Source organism: Crinia signifera, chromosome 2 (assembly GCF_055691185.1).
Source record: "Crinia signifera chromosome 2, ASM5569118v1, whole genome shotgun sequence".
NCBI lineage: Eukaryota > Metazoa > Chordata > Amphibia > Anura > Myobatrachidae > Crinia > Crinia signifera.
The window spans coordinates 119,284,169-119,303,464 of record NC_139218.1 but is presented as its reverse complement, the minus strand read 5'-3'; the positions used below and the strand labels follow the sequence as shown (position 1 = coordinate 119,303,464).

At 41.8% G+C, this 19,296-nt stretch overlaps 1 protein-coding gene across 3 annotated transcripts in view; it reads left to right on the top strand.

Annotated features, from left to right (window-relative positions):
* The window catches only part of MAGI3 (membrane associated guanylate kinase, WW and PDZ domain containing 3), a 344,066-nt gene that overhangs the window by 279,589 nt on the left and 45,181 nt on the right, over positions 1-19,296 (top strand). For all 3 annotated transcript variants that reach the window (XM_083172771.1, XM_083172770.1, XM_083172772.1), the window contains 4 exons: positions 3,573-3,604; positions 7,043-7,205; positions 9,477-9,568; positions 14,077-14,269. In XM_083172771.1, the coding sequence (XP_083028897.1) occupies positions 3,573-3,604; positions 7,043-7,205; positions 9,477-9,568; positions 14,077-14,269 (480 nt within the window). The remainder of the gene's footprint in view (positions 1-3,572; positions 3,605-7,042; positions 7,206-9,476; positions 9,569-14,076; positions 14,270-19,296) is intronic.

Here is a 19,296-nt window from a genome sequence, read left to right as displayed (position 1 = left end):
TGTCTGCTGACCACACATGTGATGTGATGACCTTCTGCAGTAACTTGCTGGGGTCCCGTAATAATTTTTATTGTCTGATAGGGTCCCAGACCACAATAGTTTGAGGACCCGTGCATTAGACGATGTGCCCCATATGTTGGTCCTATCCAAAGGTCTAGTGCGTAACCAGCTTTCCAGAGCTTAGATGGAATCCATTCTGCATGTCTTATATTTTATTGTATTCTTAAAGCAATATTAATTTGTTTTATTTCAAAGCACAGATATTAATTTAATAATTCAGCAGTTTTAATTAAAAAAAAATGTAATCTTTTTTTTTTTTTTTATATCTCAATCCTTTTTTGTTGTACAGTATAATGCATATAATAATAGAATTCTGTTTGGTAGACCATTATAATGTTACATACCTGTTGTGAACATTTGGAAGAATTAGCAGTTCTGCTAAATAAAATGACACCAGTAGAATGGAAATGTAAAAAGTTGATAAGTAATTTTTTTCTCTTTGTACTTTTTTTATGCAAATATTTAAAAGATGATTTTAATATTCAAGTAGCAGCAACATTGTTACTAATTCTGGTAAGGCTAATAGTTTTTCTCCCCCTCCGCTTCAAACTATTATATCTGTCTTATTCGTTTGTGATGTCCCTCTCACAATTCTACATCTTGCAATGTTTATTGCTTGGAGGCTGGTTCCATCATTAAGGACTTGTATGGTAATTGTGGACGTGATTAGGACATTTATCTATCAATTTATTTATTAACAGTTTCTTATATAGCGCAGCATATTCCATTGTGCTTTACAATAGGAGACAGTGATACAACAAACTGGGTATTTACAGACTGTCAAAGGTATGAGGGCCCTGCTCGCAAGCTTACAATCTATAAAGAAATAGGCATTAATTTCACCAGACATGCAGGGATGTCTCCATATTATATTTTACGTACTGTATGCACTGCATGATAGTACTCTCAACATAATTAAGCAAACACAATGGACCATATTCAATGAGAAAAATTCGCCGTGCATGGCGAGAGATTTTTTCTATCGCCATGCACTCGCCTTGCTCCGGAGGGCTCGCTGCCACTCCTGCTCCCACTATTCAATGTGGTTAAGACTCGCCGCCACTCGCGGCGAGTCTTAACCCCTGCAGCGGACGAGCGTCCGCGGCAGGGAGCTGGCAGGGAGCCGGGGGACGGTGGCAGCCAGGGAGATTAAAGTCTCCCTGGCTGCCCCAGAACATATGTAGAGGGGAGGAGGGCTCCCCGGGACCCAGGCAGCACAAGCTTCCCCCCCCCTATAGCCAGCGGGGGACCCAGTATTCACTGCACCCGATCGTGCATATGTAATGATCGGGTGCAGTGAATATATGAATATCTAATGAGCGGCTCGAGAGCTCCGGCCCCCTGCTGGCTGCTCTGTGTAAAAAAAAAAAAATATATATATATTTTTTTTTAAATTAAATATATATTCATGTGCTATAAGCACATGAATAAAAATAACATGCCCCTTCACAGAAAAAAAATCCTGATTTTTTTTTTTTACACCAAAATTTAAAAAAAAAACTTTTAGTTTAAAAGTTCACATTCCAGTTCTCCATGAAAAGATGGAGAATTGCTACACGGAGAGACACGGCAAAAATCACTTAGAAAGACGGCGAAAATATCACATTGAATAGGGTGGTTTACTTTTGGAGAGCAAAATGCTCCTTCCAACGTTAAAATAGCACAAACAATATTTTTTTAAATTGTGAATTGGCTGTCATAGTCAGTGTATGCCTGGGAGTTTGAATCTCTTTCAAATCGCGGCACATCATACAAGATTTTTTTGTACTTATATGTTAGTTGGGCGCCCACTATAGTAAGTACGCTCATGCCCCCACTATCCATGTCAGCATGCAGTTGATTTTATATAGTGTGGCGAGCGCACGCGTAAAACTAAGCAAATAGCTTAGTGGGCGCCCAACTAACATATAAGTACTGATTTTTTTAATTGTCAAGGCATACCACAGAAAAAAATACAGTGGCCTCCACAGGAAAACAAATATTGTGCCCCATATGAAAAAACTATCACACTGGTCCCCACAGGTAACAAAAATAAAATACATAGGCCCTCACATGAAAACAAGATACCAGTGAATAACAGTTAAACTGGTAGCAATGGCTATAAACCGGTGTAGACATCTCTTGATCTTGTGGCACACTTAACAACACAAGGCACACTACAACTGCAGTTGACAACCAACCAATATGTCCCCTGATCTTTCTCCCGGGGGATTTTGATATCGTGTGGCTATACAGTGAGTGATATCTTGCAGTGGGTGGGACCCACTATCTTCAAAAAAAATGTGGTCAAAACATTTTTCGGGGATTTGTACAAATTCCCCATATGCATCAAACTCTGGAAAAGCTATACTTTCCTGATACCATCTGTAAATAGCATTGCCTATAACCCTTAAGCATCTTTCTACAAAGTTCCCAGGAGGGTCACTCCCAGTGGCCTCTGCTCGCGAATGTGCTGAACAACAGCCATGCAGAAGGACTCCCATATCATAAACCTGGAAGTCTGCTAATCTGAAAGGATAGCTCTTATTGGAAGAGCTTTCCTTTGCAATTGCATTTGGAATTGTACATGCATATGGAGTTACTACATGCTGCTATGAATGCAATCAGTGTCGGAATGTATCGCATCCAAAATGCAATGCATGATGCATACCGCCCACTGGTGCCACAAGGGCAGTGCGGTCCGCAACCGGGTGTTGCCAAAATGCCGGCTCCTGCTCTGTGACAGGAGCTGGGTGCTGCACTGTAACATTACGTGCTGCATTGGCTCATGTCGCCGTGTAGAAGCCTGTGCTGCAGGAGCTGACATTCCCCAGGGCAGTTTTCAACTCCCTGACCTCCAAGTGCTGAGAACAGGGGTCGGAATATGATGACAGGACCCTCCTGTGAAGCCACACCCCTTTTGGGGTTGCACGTCTACTGCACATGCAGGGATTTTATTTTAGTACACCTGGTGTCACATTGGTAAGTGACGACGGCTTTGATCCCACCCTGTGTATGCCCATGATATCTGCTGGGTGTGACGCTGTCACATAAAATGTCTGTCGGTCTGACAGGCATTGTATCCGAGCATGTTTGCACAGCATTGGTTACAAGATCTTTGTATGTAATGTGTTGTGGTTTTAATGTTTATCTGTAACAATCCATGGTGCCACTTTGCCTTTACTTTGTAACTGTGCTTTTCTGTTGGTCTTCTTACTATTTTAGCAGAAGGCAAATATAATGTTGCATGTCCTATTAGGAAATACAGTGCGTGCGTGTATGTAAGGATTTCTACATCTACAGTTTTTCTGGTTTGCTCTAAGTGAAACAAATATTCTTGCAATGTATTTAAGCTATCAGATTTACCCATATCCGGCAGATCCATCAGACAGATAATTAGCTCTAATAAGATAACTGGATCTATTCCAACTTCACAATGGTGATAGTGTTATCATGCAATGTTATTGTATTGCTGATCACATAGCACCTCACCCTTTCTATGCTGTGGATGAAATGTTCTTTTCTATTTGCAGGTCCTCCATCACCAACCAAAGTAGCAAAAGTGGTGAGTATTCATCAAAGGGATTACGAGGTACAACCTTCATATAATGAACTGTCATCTTATCCTATTTCGGTTAGGGAGTCACTGACATAAATTGCAAGGCGTTGAGGAAATAATGTATTTCTTTCTCAGTTCCAGCCCTTAAGGAAAAGAAGAGTATTTTCCTGTTGGGTATTTTTGCTGAAGTAGGATAAGCCGCAATGTCAAAGAATTCAGATATATTGCTGAGTTAGTAGTGTACCGGAATAACCTTAGTCATGTTGTAGCAGTGCTGTTATATGTACAAGAATCAAAACATTGTTAAAATCAGTAAATTCTGGCCTCATTATTAAAAGCATACAAGTATTACTGTTAGATTTCTAAAAAACATGCTAAGAGGTACAGTAGTGTCTTTTTTTTTTTTTATATGTATCCAGTACATATATGTACTAAACCTGTCCATCTCTGGGGAGGTATATACTGTATGCATGTTCTCAAGCACCTACCTTTTGGAGATACTTATGTTTTAGATCACCTTGAGTTCACTTCAATTCACACACCCAACCCAATGGAAATACCGCCGAACAGTCTCAATTTTGACAGGAAATTCTCCATTTGAGAGATTTGTCCTGCTTCCCACTGTAACGATCATGACTGAATTGCCGAGCAGTATGCAGATGCACGTGGGAGGGAGTTAGAAGTGAAAATGAGGTAGTGAAAGGGAAGTAGAAGGACCGTTTTGAGGGTATAATAAGGGTCTGTGATTTTCAGTGCTTGGCTTTGACCTCATTTTGAAGCAGCCTTGCTCCATGTTATGTGTCCAAGCCCGTTTTCCCTATATGCACACACATTCATGCAGTGGGTGGTTCACCAAACAGGTGCCCCTGCATTTACAAGTGTAATAACAAGTGATTTAAAAGGAGAACTATAAATGGATGATTTTGTAAAGAAATTCACAAAATCACCCTGACTAAATTGTTAATTTAATTCCTCATACACTTTTTTGAAAGCAGCCAATCAAAAGCAACGTGGTATACTGGCATTTGTGATTGGCTGAGCAGGTACTGACCTTCAGCTCCAATGAAAATAATGACATATTAGGGCCAAAGAAATTTTAAACTCGGTTGTGGAAATGTTCCAGCATTCTCTGGCAAATAGGTCACGCTGGCACATAAAGCAACATAACATTTGTTTGCATTACCAATGTAATTAAATTACGAAGTGCTTTCTGCTCCATTGAAATACATTGTCTATTTTAATAAATGGGTAAATCTATTCGGGCAATATTGACTTCCAGAAACAAGTAAGTTTATTTTTGGAGGTTCATAATGTGATATATTTTCAAATCTACATTTCAAAATTCTGTTTTCAATTCTATATAATGCAGTATATTACTTTTGTGATTAAAATGTACACCATTTTTTTAAATTCATTATATGAAATAATGGATATACATGACAATTTAATTTAGCCTTTAATTCATTACCAAAATTGCAAGTTACACAATTGACATTAGATATGACCCCCCCCCCCCCCCATGTGTGCTGCTGAAAAAGGCATAGCAATACAGGGGTCACAAGGAGGGAATCCTGACAGGGGTCCGCTAAGTATACTTACCTTCTCCCTGCAACCCATAACCCTAATACACCTTGATTGTGCCCATCCCTAAATTTCCTACCCTGCTGCCTAAACTTTTTACCTCACAGCCTTACCCTAACCACCCCATCTAAGTGCCTAACCTAAAACCTCCCCCGGCCTAACGCAGATGCATACTGGAAATCTGTATGCCGACTGACTGGATTCCAACATCGGCATCCTCAGACATGTTTGCATTCCAATGCAGTCTTCTGGCTAGCCGTGATGCAGGTGTCAGTATTGTGACTGACTGCATCCCCAACACAGTATATGTAGAGTTGTCACAAAGAAAGGGGTGCCATAAATAACCCCTCTTTCTGATTAAATAAAGCATAATTATTACATACCTCCAAACAGTCCCTATTTTTGCAGGACCAGCTGAATTTGAGTAGACTTTATGTCAGGATTTGGGGAGTTGGGAGGTATCATTGCCTTCCTTTATACACTGTAAGCAGATACCTCCAGTGCATGAGGCAAATGATTGGTGCTTTGAAGGGTAGGGCGGTGGCTTACTTCAATAATGGTAATCGCGTGCCCAAGGAATGTGGCCATAACCACTATGACGTACACTAAGCTTATTTTTCTTCTGTACAGCACTTAGTTATGCCATCCTCATAGTATATATTTACATGGAGGATCCAGATGACATAAACACACAAGGTTTCCCCCAATTTACATTATGATATAGCGTCCCGATTTCATATTATACCACTTTACAATTTTTTCCTGTTCATATTGTGCCTTATTAAAGATCCCCAGTTCTTATTATGTAGTGTCATAGTTTCCTCCACATTTCAATGAGCATATCAGATTGATACATTAGAGTTCCTTCTAGTTCACAATGTGCCACTTACAGTGTCCTTTACCATTATACCATCCACTACACACACCGCTCACTGAAAATTTCACAATCCCAAAAGGGGCATTACTTATATACCTGTATGTACACCCTGTTTTTATGTTTGATTGCTATTTTTATTAAACTACGTATATTTTACTATACTATCATTAGAACTATTATTGTGGCGATAAGGATGGCATTTTTTAATATAGTTAGTTTTTTATGGCGCTATTTACTTTAGGCTTTATTTTTTATGTTTCACTGCATCCTATACATGAAGGAGTGCTGTCGCTGTTGATAACTGATGACAAGCAAGACATTAATGTAATTAAAAGAATTATATATTCTTTGACTAAAGAATTTTTTTTTTACTGTGAATTTTTTTTATTCCGTTTTAATAAGTAATATTTGAAACTTAATAACATTAGTAAAACTGAAATCCTAAATACCTGGTTTTGCTGCTGGTGTATATGCTCCAGCTGTCCACATAAATAGATGTATTGAATGCTATGTCGGCGGGAATGTCCTGATCACTGTCAGAGTATTTAATGCCCTCCTCTTCACTTGCCGTTTCCACCTCGCTGGTTCCTTTCAACGAGTTGGAAATGGCAAGTGTGGCCATCAAAATGGCAGGACTCGCCACAAAATGCAGCAGACTCACTGCATTTGCGGTGAACCTCACTGGTTAAGGGAAGGCCATCCTCTGACAATGAGGATTTTGGAAAAACATTGAATACAATAAGGGGGTCGGAAGGCGAGGATGGCTTTTTCTCGCCGAAAATAAGCCATCCTCGCCATAGAAACCCCCTCACCGCAGCATTGAATACACCTCGTAATGTCAGGAATCTGTCTTACTGATGCAATAAACAGTCCCTTAGATTGGTGTTCCATGTAATTCATATACAAATACTGTATGTATTTAAGCTTAATCAAAACCTTACAAAGTAAATCAGCTGAATTGAATGGCATCACATTTTATTTTCCAGAAAACGGACAAGCAGGAGCTTACAGGCAGTGTTGAAGCAATTGGTACCACTGAACCTTTACCACAACCTTTGCCGTTTCCACCAAACCTTGCAAGATCAAATTCTCCAAAACTAGATCCTTCTGAGGTGTACAAGAAATCAAAAAACATCTTTGAAGATAAACGTGAGTACTTTTTCCATACTGTAACAAATGTTCGTCAGCTTTCTTAGGTCTGATTAGTGAAGACAAGTCTTTAAGAAATATTTTCTATCACAGTCATAGAAAAAAAAAGTTCCCCCCAATTTACAGTTCATTCTGTGTGGAGGTTCTCATCACTTTGCTGGTTTCACATGCTTACTGATATTGTGAAACATTTACTGAAGATCTCAAGTAATGGCTTTTGAGATACTTTCCAGTAGCTCTCATTGGGCCAGATTCTCTAAGCTTCAAAAGTGATAAAATTGAGAGTGATAAACAGCCAGCCAATCAGCTCCTGTCTGACATTTTTCAAACACAGTCTGTGACAAGGGAGGTAGGAGCTGATTGGCTGGCTGTTTATCACTCTCCATTTTATCACTTTTGAAGCTTACAGAATCTGGCCCACTGACTGTAACCAGTAACAACAATCACACAGGAGCTGATTCAGAGTTTGGGAAAAAATGTAACCTTAAGGTGCCCACACACTAGAACGATTTTTTTGGCCGATTTCCGATAAATCGACCAATATATCGTCCGATGTTTACCGAAAATCGGCCGATATCGGTCCAATGCGCACTCCCGTGGATCTTTTGCTGAATCTTCTGATCTTAAGGCCCCCATACATTAGGCCGACTTGTCCTCGGACCCAATTCTCCTGTGAGCCGCCTGGGAGGCTCACACACAATTTGGGACTTGATGAGCCAAATTTGATAACATCATGTGATAACGCGCAGTGGCGGGTATTAGATTTTAAAATACCTGTCAAATGACTGGCCGTTCTCTGATTGGCTGGCTGAGAGCTCAGCCAATCAGAGAACAGCCAGTCATTTGACAGGTATTTTAAAATCTAATACCCGCCACTGCGCATCCCATCCTGACTCCCGCAGCGCTGCTGATATCTATGATCATCACCGCCCGGCCAGGTCAGCACTCACCGGCGCCGCAAGCTAAGCTTTCAGGGACCCGCTGCCCGCCCCACTGCTCCCCCGGTGTCTGCATGCATATGCCTGTCAGGTGGACAGGCATATGCATACAGGGAGGTCGGACGTGATCGTACATGCTGACCGTCCGACCTCCCTGATCCGGTCCGATGCGCACGGGACCGCGCATCGGATCGGATCAGATATCACACACCTGCGATTTTGGGCCGATTTCACCCGATTATTGGCACAAAGTGCCGAAATCGGATGAAATCGTCCCAAAATCGCATAGTGTATGGGGGCCTTTACATGCTGCATGAAAGATCAGAAGATTTAACAAAAGATCCATAGGAACGCACACAGGATCTTAAGAAAAATCTTTGGTAAAGATGTGCGCTTGCCTAAAATATTTTGTCCAGGACGGAAACTCATTTCGACTGTGAGTTGGGTTATCAGATGCACAACATCACCTTGTAGCATCCAATGTCTTTGTTTATCAAACTGCTTATTTCTTAGTGGCAGGGTCCCTTGTCAGAAAAAAGTCCAATGAATAGTTAAGTCTGTTTGCCCTACCGGGATTGTTTTACACATATATTATTTTAATCACTGTAAAGTGAATGTTTATTGGACCAAGTGGTCTTTGTTAAATTTCTATGTTCAAAGATGACCTGGTGAGTTTGTTTTTTAGATTAAATTGTGGCTGGTTGGAGAGTGCTACTGTGAAGTCTCCCTGATGCTGGCTCTGGGGCAGATGTATGATGCGGCATTATGGGGGAGAAAGGGTATCAGCGCACGTTATGTGCACTAATACCGCTACTCCTGCAATAATCGTCCTCCATAGCTGCAGGGTGGCGATGCACTGACCCACCGCGCTGTCCCTGCTGCCAGCTCCGGGCTCTGACCGGGCAGACAGAGACAGCGCATCAGTCTGAGCTGATGCGCTGTCAGCAGGAGGGGGCATCGCCGTAGGGAGCAGTTAGTGCTCCCCCGCTTCAGCAGACAAAATGCTAATATATCTTGTTGTGTCTCTTCCTGCTTCGCCTCATTAATGAGTGTTATTGCAGAGCGATAAGCACCACTTTAAGACATCTGGCCCAGTGGTGGGGTAATGACAACTTCAGCTGTTGAAATCGATATCTGTAGTTGTCATAATGATAATACATTGTTCATACATTGCCCTGAACATGCGGGCACTATTTTGTAGATAGCAGCATAGACATAGCGCCTGTAATTTTCCACACATCTAACCTGCCAATTGCCATTAATTAAAATCGATCTATCTTGTCATTGTAAATCATTGTTTTTACTATTGTGTCTTTTTTCTCTGAATGTGTAGCTCCCAACACAAAGGATTTGGATGTTTTTCTGCGCAAGCAAGAATCTGGCTTTGGATTCAGGGTCCTTGGAGGTGATGGACCAGAACAGGCGGTGAGTACCATTAAGGAGTCTGCCCAGCACCTTCAGTGCAGTTATATGAAGCACACAGAAGCGGTCAGCCATGTTCCGTGCTGCATTGGCCCTCACTGGGCATACTTACCACCTCAAAGTGCAAGGCCTGACTTCATACGTTATTATAATGCCACACATAAAGTATTTATTTGCCTCCCCTGTGTGCAGCAGGTAAAATACCTTCCATCTTCCTGCAAATCAGTACTAACTTTCTTGTCACGTGATGGTGGTGACGGTCTCCTGTAGTTCATGATGGTTGTGAGATGTGTAATAAGGTTCTCAGTGTTTCTGAGGTTATATAGGGGCTGATTTTTGCACAAGTAAATGTCTGTTTGCTTAGTGTAAAAAGTACATACAACTACAGCTGTATACAGATCTACACTATTTCCTGAGCTGAAAATTGCGAGCAGAGTCCGTCCTCAGTGGCACATGCCTGTTGTATGCCTAATCACTTGCATGTGCCCCTCTGATGATGATGGTGGTAGCCGCTGCCAATAGCCAACTGCTTTTCAATTGGCTCTTTGAGAACACACCTCTGTAGCTGATTTCATTGTTTTTTAGTTTGCATATTCTAAATATATATTTGCCCCTTTCATTGATACATTCAAATGAACTGTATATATACTACATTAAATAAGCTTTCTTATCTAAATCATGCCTGATAGCAAATGCTACTGGTCCATGGTTAAAGGCATCTTCTGAGGACTACCTCTGCACATGAGCGTAGGCATATGCTATTTCTATGCGCTTCACACCACAGACTAGCATTTCTATAGCGGAACCTATTCATCAAGTACACATGTTATGTTGTTGTCATCATCATCATCTCTGGATGGCTTTAAATAAAAAAATTCAGTCCAGGTACCTTTAAAAAAAAGTTAGTGCTCTGCCCCCATAAAATATTGTTGTATGTGTGAAGATGAGCTGAAGGAGAACCATAGATATGGATAATGTGTATCTATTTATCTATCTATATGTATACATGTGTGTGTGTGTGTGTGTGTGTGTGTGTGTGTGTGTGTGTGTGTCTATTTATAATATGCAGAATGTAAGTTCTCACAAGCAGGGCCCTCTCTCCTCATATGCTTTTCCTTCTGTCACCTACAATTTGCTACAATTTCATCATAAGAGGTGCGTTGCCTAATGACTGATGTTTTATATGTTGATGGGACTATTTTATAGTGGGCCAGAGGGTGTTTGGGCATTTAACTGATGGTCTAGGAAGAACACAATGCATCTTTAGAGTAGTCTGATTGTTATCTCTTATTTAAGGAAGAAAAAAGCATTTGGAACCCAATTTGTGACTGGTTGAGTAGCTGAGATACAGAAATCAATATGACTATGTCTTGTAACCGCAGGTGATATTGTATATCTGCAGGAACTCCATGTTGTTTTATTGATTTGTTCCACAGTGTATGCCCAATAATTTCATGCAATTGAAGAAGACTAGAAAGTGCAATATTAAGGCATACACAGTTCTACTCTGACATTTGTAATTTGCTAGAACAGTAAGGAATCACTGTAAGATAATGTCGAAATATGACTTATTTGTTGCTTCCTTTAATGCATACTGTATATCATTTAAGAAAATGTTTTTGGTATTTTAGCAAGTTTTCTAGGATAGTTCTATTGGATAGTTCTCTTCCTGTGAATGTTTGCTTTTAGAGGCCACAATGCCACGATTTGCATTCAAAGCTAGGTGAGCTAAGACATAGAGCAGATAATTACTTTGGCATTAGAACTCCTTATTTTATTTTCACCCGTTAGATTGTTTGTATTAGTAACACCATTATGCACATACTTATTGCTTGTCTTAAAAACTGTATAAAACAGAAGTCTCATTACATTGTATTTAGTTATACTGCAATAAAACATTAAAGTTTATAACTCAAATGGCTGCTTAGGCAGTTTACATCTTGCTGTGCATTGATCGGTCAGTTGGAAAAGTGCATCATAGTGTGGTCCTTTTTTGAAGTGTATTTGTAAACCTTAAATAAATTCACCCTTAAAAAGCTCCCATACGTTAGGACACATCGGACCCAATTTCCCTTGAGTTCCCCCTGCAGGGCTGGCCAGTCTTTTGACAGTTTTTTTTTAAAATTGTGCTGCCTGCTCCGCTGCTCACTAACTGCTGACCGTTGCCTGGACCTCAACTGTTGCCACCTGCCCCGCTGCACGGAACTTAGCAGCTGCCACCTGCCCCGATGTCCGGACCTGCAGGTAAGTGTGCGCCAGCGGTGCTTCACCGCTGGCACACACCTACAGAATCGAACACAATACATTGCAGGGAGATTTAATAGGATGAGAGATTCAGAAAGTGAGAGATTTGGTAAGAAATATTCAGGTTTTTTAAAGCGGCAATCGTTTACATTGCAAAACCAGTTTGATTTTGCAGTGTAAATGATTGTCGCTTTAAAAAAAACAGGAGATTTCTTACCAAATCCCTCACTTTCTGAATCTCTCATCCTATTAAATCTCACCATATATATAGTACAGATCTATACTATATAGTCTAAATCAAATGTGTACACTGCACCGTGCATTATGATCCCAATTCATTGACTAGAAAAGGGATTGCACTGTGTGTACACCCCTTAATTACCCCCACTAGTGCCTAAACCCAACATACTCTTCCTTGGCTTGTAAGCTAGCCTGTCCCAGGTGTTTTCTGATCCGGATGCCATCTGTTGATATTCTGGCATTTTCAACCTGATCCATGTCAAGGTCCCGTTGCCAGTGTTCTGGCGACCGTCTAGATGCAGGCATCTATATATTGAACACTGGCTTTCTGAACCGCAATATGCTGACCGTATCACACAGACTGAGGGCGGGATGTTCTAACATCCGCAGCCCAGCTCCGCCGCCCATCGCCTGCATAATTATCACGTATGCTCTAACATATGCGATAATTGTGGCAAAGGACAGCTCTTGCGGTAAGAGCTGTCCTTTGCGGTGAGAGCCAGCAGGTCCCGGCGGCTCCCACCCTTACCCGGTGCTGCTGCTGTGCTGGGCTCTCCTCCCCCCTACACCCGGAAGAGGATCACAGGGCAGGGAGGAGGAGGTCACAGGTCCAGGCAGCACAGTACTGTGCGGGACAGCGGTGTGTCGCGGTAGAAGCCCATAGGCTTATATGGGGCATTGCCAGATTTTTCTGGCGATGCGCCCCGTCACGTTAACCCTGCGGGGGATGTTTAGAGCATCCCAAAATGCGGTAAAAACCCGATAACGGGGTTTTATCGCATTTTTAGTTTAGAGACTCTCCCCCACAATCTCTACTTCCTGATGTAGGAACAACATGTCAAATTGCAAAACCCTATTCATCTTTATAGATTTACCATGGAATGTACAAAAAGGTGGTTTGCACATGAATATTTTTTTTACAAATGCTTCAATATTAAGCAAAAAATTTTTAGCAATTGTTTTATGATTTTCAGATAATAGGGGGTATTCAATCTTGGGTCACGGCTGTCGAGCTGGCCCGACAGCCGTGACCCTGTCCCATTCTCGGTCTTCTCGACTGCAGCGGGACAAGAAGGGGGCGTGGCCATGAGCTGCGGCCGGGAAGAGGCGAACTGCAGCTGGGAGCTCGTCACTTCCTGGCCGTTCTCGGCAGAACGAGCCCAACTGCTTGTGAAGTTGGGCTCGTTCTGCGAGATCCTCTGTTCAATGCTGTCGAGGAAGAAAGCATTGAATAGGGCCCTCAGCCATCTCCCCCATTGGGAGATGGCTGCAGGAGATTGAATACCCAATGTGAGACTTTGTTATATGAATTAGGGTTTATCTAAGCTTGGAGAGAAGTAAAATGCTAATCAACTAAATTGCTACTCATTGTATAAGCTGTGTTCGAAAAATATGAATCGAGCTGATTGGATGGTACTTTTTCTCTCTCCAAGCTTTGATAAATCTCTACTGGTTGATTGCCCTTATGTCAGTCATTCAGTGTTTTAGGCACCCATTAACCATAGGCAACCTAGACAGACATGTTAGGGTTTATTTACTAAGATTGGAGGTTTATTTCAGATGGGATGTTGCTATGGGCAACCAATCAGATAGCTATTATTTTCTGGAACGTGTATAATAGATCAGAAGTAAATTCTGATTAGTTGCCCACAGCAACATCCCATCTTCGATAGAACTCCCATCTTCATAAATAAACCCTGTCAATTTTGATACTGGTCCTGTTTGCATTGCTTTCCGTTGCTTATATGTTATGTGAGATATTCTACAGACGCATGTGAAAACACAAGGCTACTGTATGTTTAAATTGATAGTATAATATATATATCTAAAATGCTAAGAAAAAAAACGAAGGTGGAACATGCCAATGGTTATGTGAACTTAGCCAAGATGCCTACTATTCCTGCTACCATTTCTCTAGCATAATTCATTTTCTTTATAGGAGTTTCTCATCTGTATTGTTTTATTCTAAGTACTGACCGTAATCAATCACTCTAATAACCATTCCACTGCTCCTTCCCTGCTTGCAGATTTACATCGGGGCCATTATTCCATTGGGAGCAGCAGAAAAAGATGGACGTCTTCGTGCTGCTGATGAACTAATCTGTATTGATGGTGTTCCTGTGAAAGGAAAGTCCCATAAGCAGGTCTTAGATTTAATGACAACTGCTGCACGAAACGGTCACGTGCTGCTCACCGTGAGGAGGCAGATCTACTACACAGGTAGGAGAAACTTGGAGAACAAAACTGCACAACTGTAACTTTAGTTTTGTGGATTTTCTGGTATAAAAAATGTAATCAATAATTCCAATAGGTTTTTTATTTGTAAATGTATCATTCTAATAGGATTTTCGGTACTTGTGAGTTATCTGGGCGCCCGATTTCTAAATCGGGTCGGATCGGGCACATCGCATCGCATCGCATGCGACCATCGGATGCGATGCGATGCGATGAGCCGATTTTTCCATAGGAATCAATGTTAAAATGGACTGAGTCCATTTTAACATGGAATTCAATGGGAAAAAGGGGTCCTTTTCATACCCCTACTATCCAAGTGGGCATGGAGTTGGATATAAACCTGTGGCGAGCATAGCGAGCCACCGAGCCCGAAGCGTGGCGAGCGTAGCGCGCCCCGCGAGGGGACACAGAATACCGTCCCCTCGCGGGGCTCGCTTCGCTCGCCACGCTTCGGGCTCGGTGGCTCGCTACGCTCGCCACAGGTTTATATCCAACTCCATGCCCACTTGGATAGTAGGGGTATGAAAAGGACCCCTTTTTCCCATTGAATTCCATGTTAAAATGGACTCAGTCCATTTTAACATTGATTCCTATGGAAAAATCGGGTCATCGCATCCGATGGTCGCATGCGATGCGATGCGATATCGCATCGCATCGCATCTGATTGTATGCCTTAACTTAAGGCATACAATCAAAAAATCGGGCGCCCAGATAACTCATAAGTACCGGATTTTCTTCCCTTGAGACCAATGACCAACAGGATGAGTTAACTCGGGCATTATAGTAACAAATATCTCATATTCTCTAGTGATTGGGCAGCAAACTTTTAAGCTTAAAATAACAAATAAAAAAAAATCTTTCAATATGGAAGTGTAACTTCCTGTCAAATATCAAGGCGCACACAGCAGTAGCTTGTTGCAGAACATCTGAAAACAGAATTACTGTATCATGAAATTGGTAATAAGGAGAAATATCCGCACAATTTTTATGGAGAAGTTTTAAATCTAGTCGCAGTGCAAAAAAAGATGATCTATAAAGTCAAACAAATATTCAATGGAATACTATAAAAAGGGGAATGTGTATATCAGGAGAACACCTAGACCAAGAATAGTACAATGTTATAGGCTGAAATGGCAACTTTTTAATATTATAGAATTAGGGAAGGTAAGTAAGAATGAAGTCAAGAAAAGAAGACGGGTACACATACTGTTATGTATATATAGCTCACACAGTGGCAAAAAAGAGGTACATAGGAAACACTGAAACTCCAGCTAGGTATCAAGGATTTTAAAAAATAAACAATATCATTACTGGTGCAAGACAGGAAGTATAAAATGACTTCTATGAAACTTTGCAAAGGCCAGTTTGATCAAAAGAATCAGAGGTCAGACAATTTAGAGTAGCAATTAAAATGTTGATTCAAAGACTGCACAAATTTGAGTTTGGACAGAGAACGAGAGGGTATAAATAAAACTTTTCCATTTTTTATAGAAACCTTTTACACCACGTTTAATCCTTTAAGTGCCAACATCTCTGTGAGCGATGTGCAAAATATCTACTAAAAATGCCGGCTTAGCTCACATTTGTTCTATAAATTCAAATAAAAAAAATGTGTCAATTTTTTTTTCCTATTTACAGGAAACATTACAGGTCATTATGATGAATAAAAATGTTTATTTGGCTATTTTCACATCTTTTTTTACTAATTTAATTTGTGCTCAAAGGGTTAAGCCTCCTTCCTTATAAGGTAACATAAGATATTATTACAAGGACAATTTCAGAATTTATGGGATCATTTATCAACGAGTGATAGAAAAATGGTGCTCCAGCAAATCCACTCCTATCATGTATTTGAAGAAATGATAGTAGGGACCTGACTGGCTGGCATTTATCATATGCAATGAATTTGATCATCCACAGGTTTATCACTTATTGATAAATAGACTCTTAGGGGTCGATTCTATTCAAATCGATGTATATAGCACCAGGAGAAAACTCCAGGTGCCATTCTAATCAGCGCATTACTAAGTTGGAAAATGCCGGTACTCTACAGTGTTTAGTTACGAGTACCGGCAATTTCTGACTTAAGTGCCCCGCGGCGATGCTATTTTGTGCCCTAGCTCAGCGCAAACAGCATCGCTGCCCTAATCGGCGCTGGCAGTGCTCTGATTAGAAGAGCTCTCTCCCGGAGCACCATTTTTTTTCAATCACTTGTTGATGAATGATCCCCTAAATTCTGAAATTGTCCTCGAAATAATATCATGTTAAATGATCAGGAATGAGGCTTAAACTAATTTACATTTTGGAATCCCAATGTTTATACATTGAAAGGGTTAAAGAGCAGTGGTTATCTACACACATTGCAGTGAATCATAACACAGCACATCAGTTCACCGTGTAGTGCCCTAGCCATTAGTGATGGGTAGTTCGTGAATGATTAGTTCAAAATGAACTAATCTTCAAAGTGAACTAAATCGTTCAGATCACTGCTCTGGCAAAGATTAGTTCATTTAGTTCACCAGGAAGTAAAGCAAGTGGGAAGTGTAACACACAGACAGACAGAGCCCAGCAGCTCCAAGGCTCATTTACTGGATCCTTTCTGTATCTAAAGTTAAAAGTACAACAAAGCCCAGCAAATACAGATCTAATAAAATAAAAATATGCACTGCCTAGACAAAGTTGTGTGGTGTGTCTGTGAGTGAGCATGTGTGCTCATGCTGCTCACCTTTATGTGATACTATCATTATATGATTAGTTCAGATGTCCAAACACTTGCTGCTGCTTCTGGTACTGAGTCCTGAGCATACAGCTGTTCTAAATCTGCTGCTGGGATCTGTGTAGGAGCTTCTGCAGCAGCCATGTTATCAGCTCTCATGCAATACTCAGGAGGCAGTGCATGTTAGCTGCCAAAGATGGCAGTGCTGAGCTCAGACATGGTCTGGACTCTGCGGATCCAAATGAACTACATTGTCCTGATGACTCATGAGTCCTGCAAATAGTTCAGTAGTTCAATTAGTTCACTGATCATACAGATCCTGAACTAATCTCTGACTATACACCATAATGAGACTGTACAGTACCTGTGAGCTACCATGTGTGGCACTGCTGTGCTCAGGCAGACACAGTGCTGGCTGCTGCATGTCATACAGTATACTGTAGTAGCTCTGTTTACTCCACATTACAGTCAGAGATGGATATGTATGAACCTTCATGATGCATACAGTGGAGCAGTTGCCCCTAGCAACCAATCAGCAACTGGTTACTTTGCAAAGTCTCTACTTTATCTCTCTCTAATGTCAGCTAAATTGGGGCAAGGGGACATGTTTTTTTTCTAATTACTGTATTTTAAAAGCAGAAAAAAATTGACTTATTAAAAAACTCTGAATTTGGGTGTTTTACTTGCATATTATGGAAGGTAAAATAATAACCACAATGGGATTAATATTGCAGAGCTAAACAATAAGCATGTCACTAGAAGGGTGCTGTATAACTTATTGCTTTTCTAAACTAGAAAATAATCTGATTTATTAAACATACAGTATATAATCATTCTAACAAGACTATAACTCCTACAATGAGCTGGTATTACAATGCCTGCTCTGTGTGTCATAATCTAGTCTGGTTCATCTAGATCCATGCACTCCTCTCAGTCTCTGAGTCAGTGATGCAGGGCCGGCGCCACCACTAGGCAAATCTAGGCATTTGCCTAGGGCGCCGGCCACTGGAGGGCGGCATTTTGCTCCCCCTCCCCCGTGCCGCGGGGGTAGCTGTCCTGCGGCGCTGTGTATTTAACCCCTTGAGTGGTTTGCCCAGAGATTTTCCGGGCTCAGCTGCGCTGCCGCAGCGGGCTGTCCCGGAAAATCTCCGGGCAAACCACTAACATACAATAGGTGCGCGCCAGTGGTGTCCAGGTGTGCACCACTGGCGCAGCACCTCTAGTGCCCACCCCCCGCCACAAACCTTGTGTCCCCCCCTGTCTCCAACATGACCTTTTGTCCGGCGGCAACGATCCCCTGCCGCCCGCTAGCCGCCCGTCACTCATTTTACAGTGACGTCGGCGGCAGGCTCGGGTATGGTCGGCGCGGGAGGACTCGGGAGCGCTCAGGCACCCGAGTCCTTCCAAGCCACCGCGATCATCCCTCAGCCTGCCGCCGACGTCACTGCTAAAAGTGACAGGCGGCCGGGAGTCTGACAGCGCAGCGGCAGCACGGGAGCTCCGGCGTACTAACGCCGGAGCAGAGGTGAGGGGGGGGGGAGAGGCTTACAAATACACAGCGCCGCAGGACAGCTACCTCTCCCCCCCCCCCCCCCGGCACCGGGGCGCCCCCACCCCGACTCGCCTGGGGCGCTCCGGTGCCTTGCACCGGCCCTGCAGTGATGGAATAATGAACTAAATGAGCTAGATGAACTAATCTTCTGATCTAATCTTTTGGGTGAACTAGATCATAATGAACTAGTCACCAAAACGAACTAGATTTCCCATCACTACTAGCCATGGCACTGGTTCCAAGTAAACATTTAATGTGCCACTGCTACTCATGAGTTTGTTACATATACAGTATCTATCCTGTGCACCATACCGCTGTTCGACCAAACCACTGTACTGTATATAAAATATGCTCAACCTTAGATGGTCCTGGTACAGAGATAATTATAGCCCTCCTCCCACAGACAAGTTTTTTTTATTTTTTTATCCATCAACAACATTTTCCATACTATCTCATTGTTCTTATTGTGACCTTTTTACATTGCTCCCAGCAGCAGGCTTGTACAGTTTGGGTATCTGCTCCATATACTCGGTATTCATGATGCATTGTTCTCGATTTGTATCCATTTTAGTGCTTCACATTAAATCCATGTAGCGAATTTTCCAAGCCTCATATTCTAAACAGCATGTCTCCTGGTGGGAAATAATTTTGCCCAGTGGGAATTTAAAGGTGTCATCCACACTACTTTGCAAGGACACAACATTTAAAAAGACATCAATGTAATTCTCTCCCATAATCAAGTAG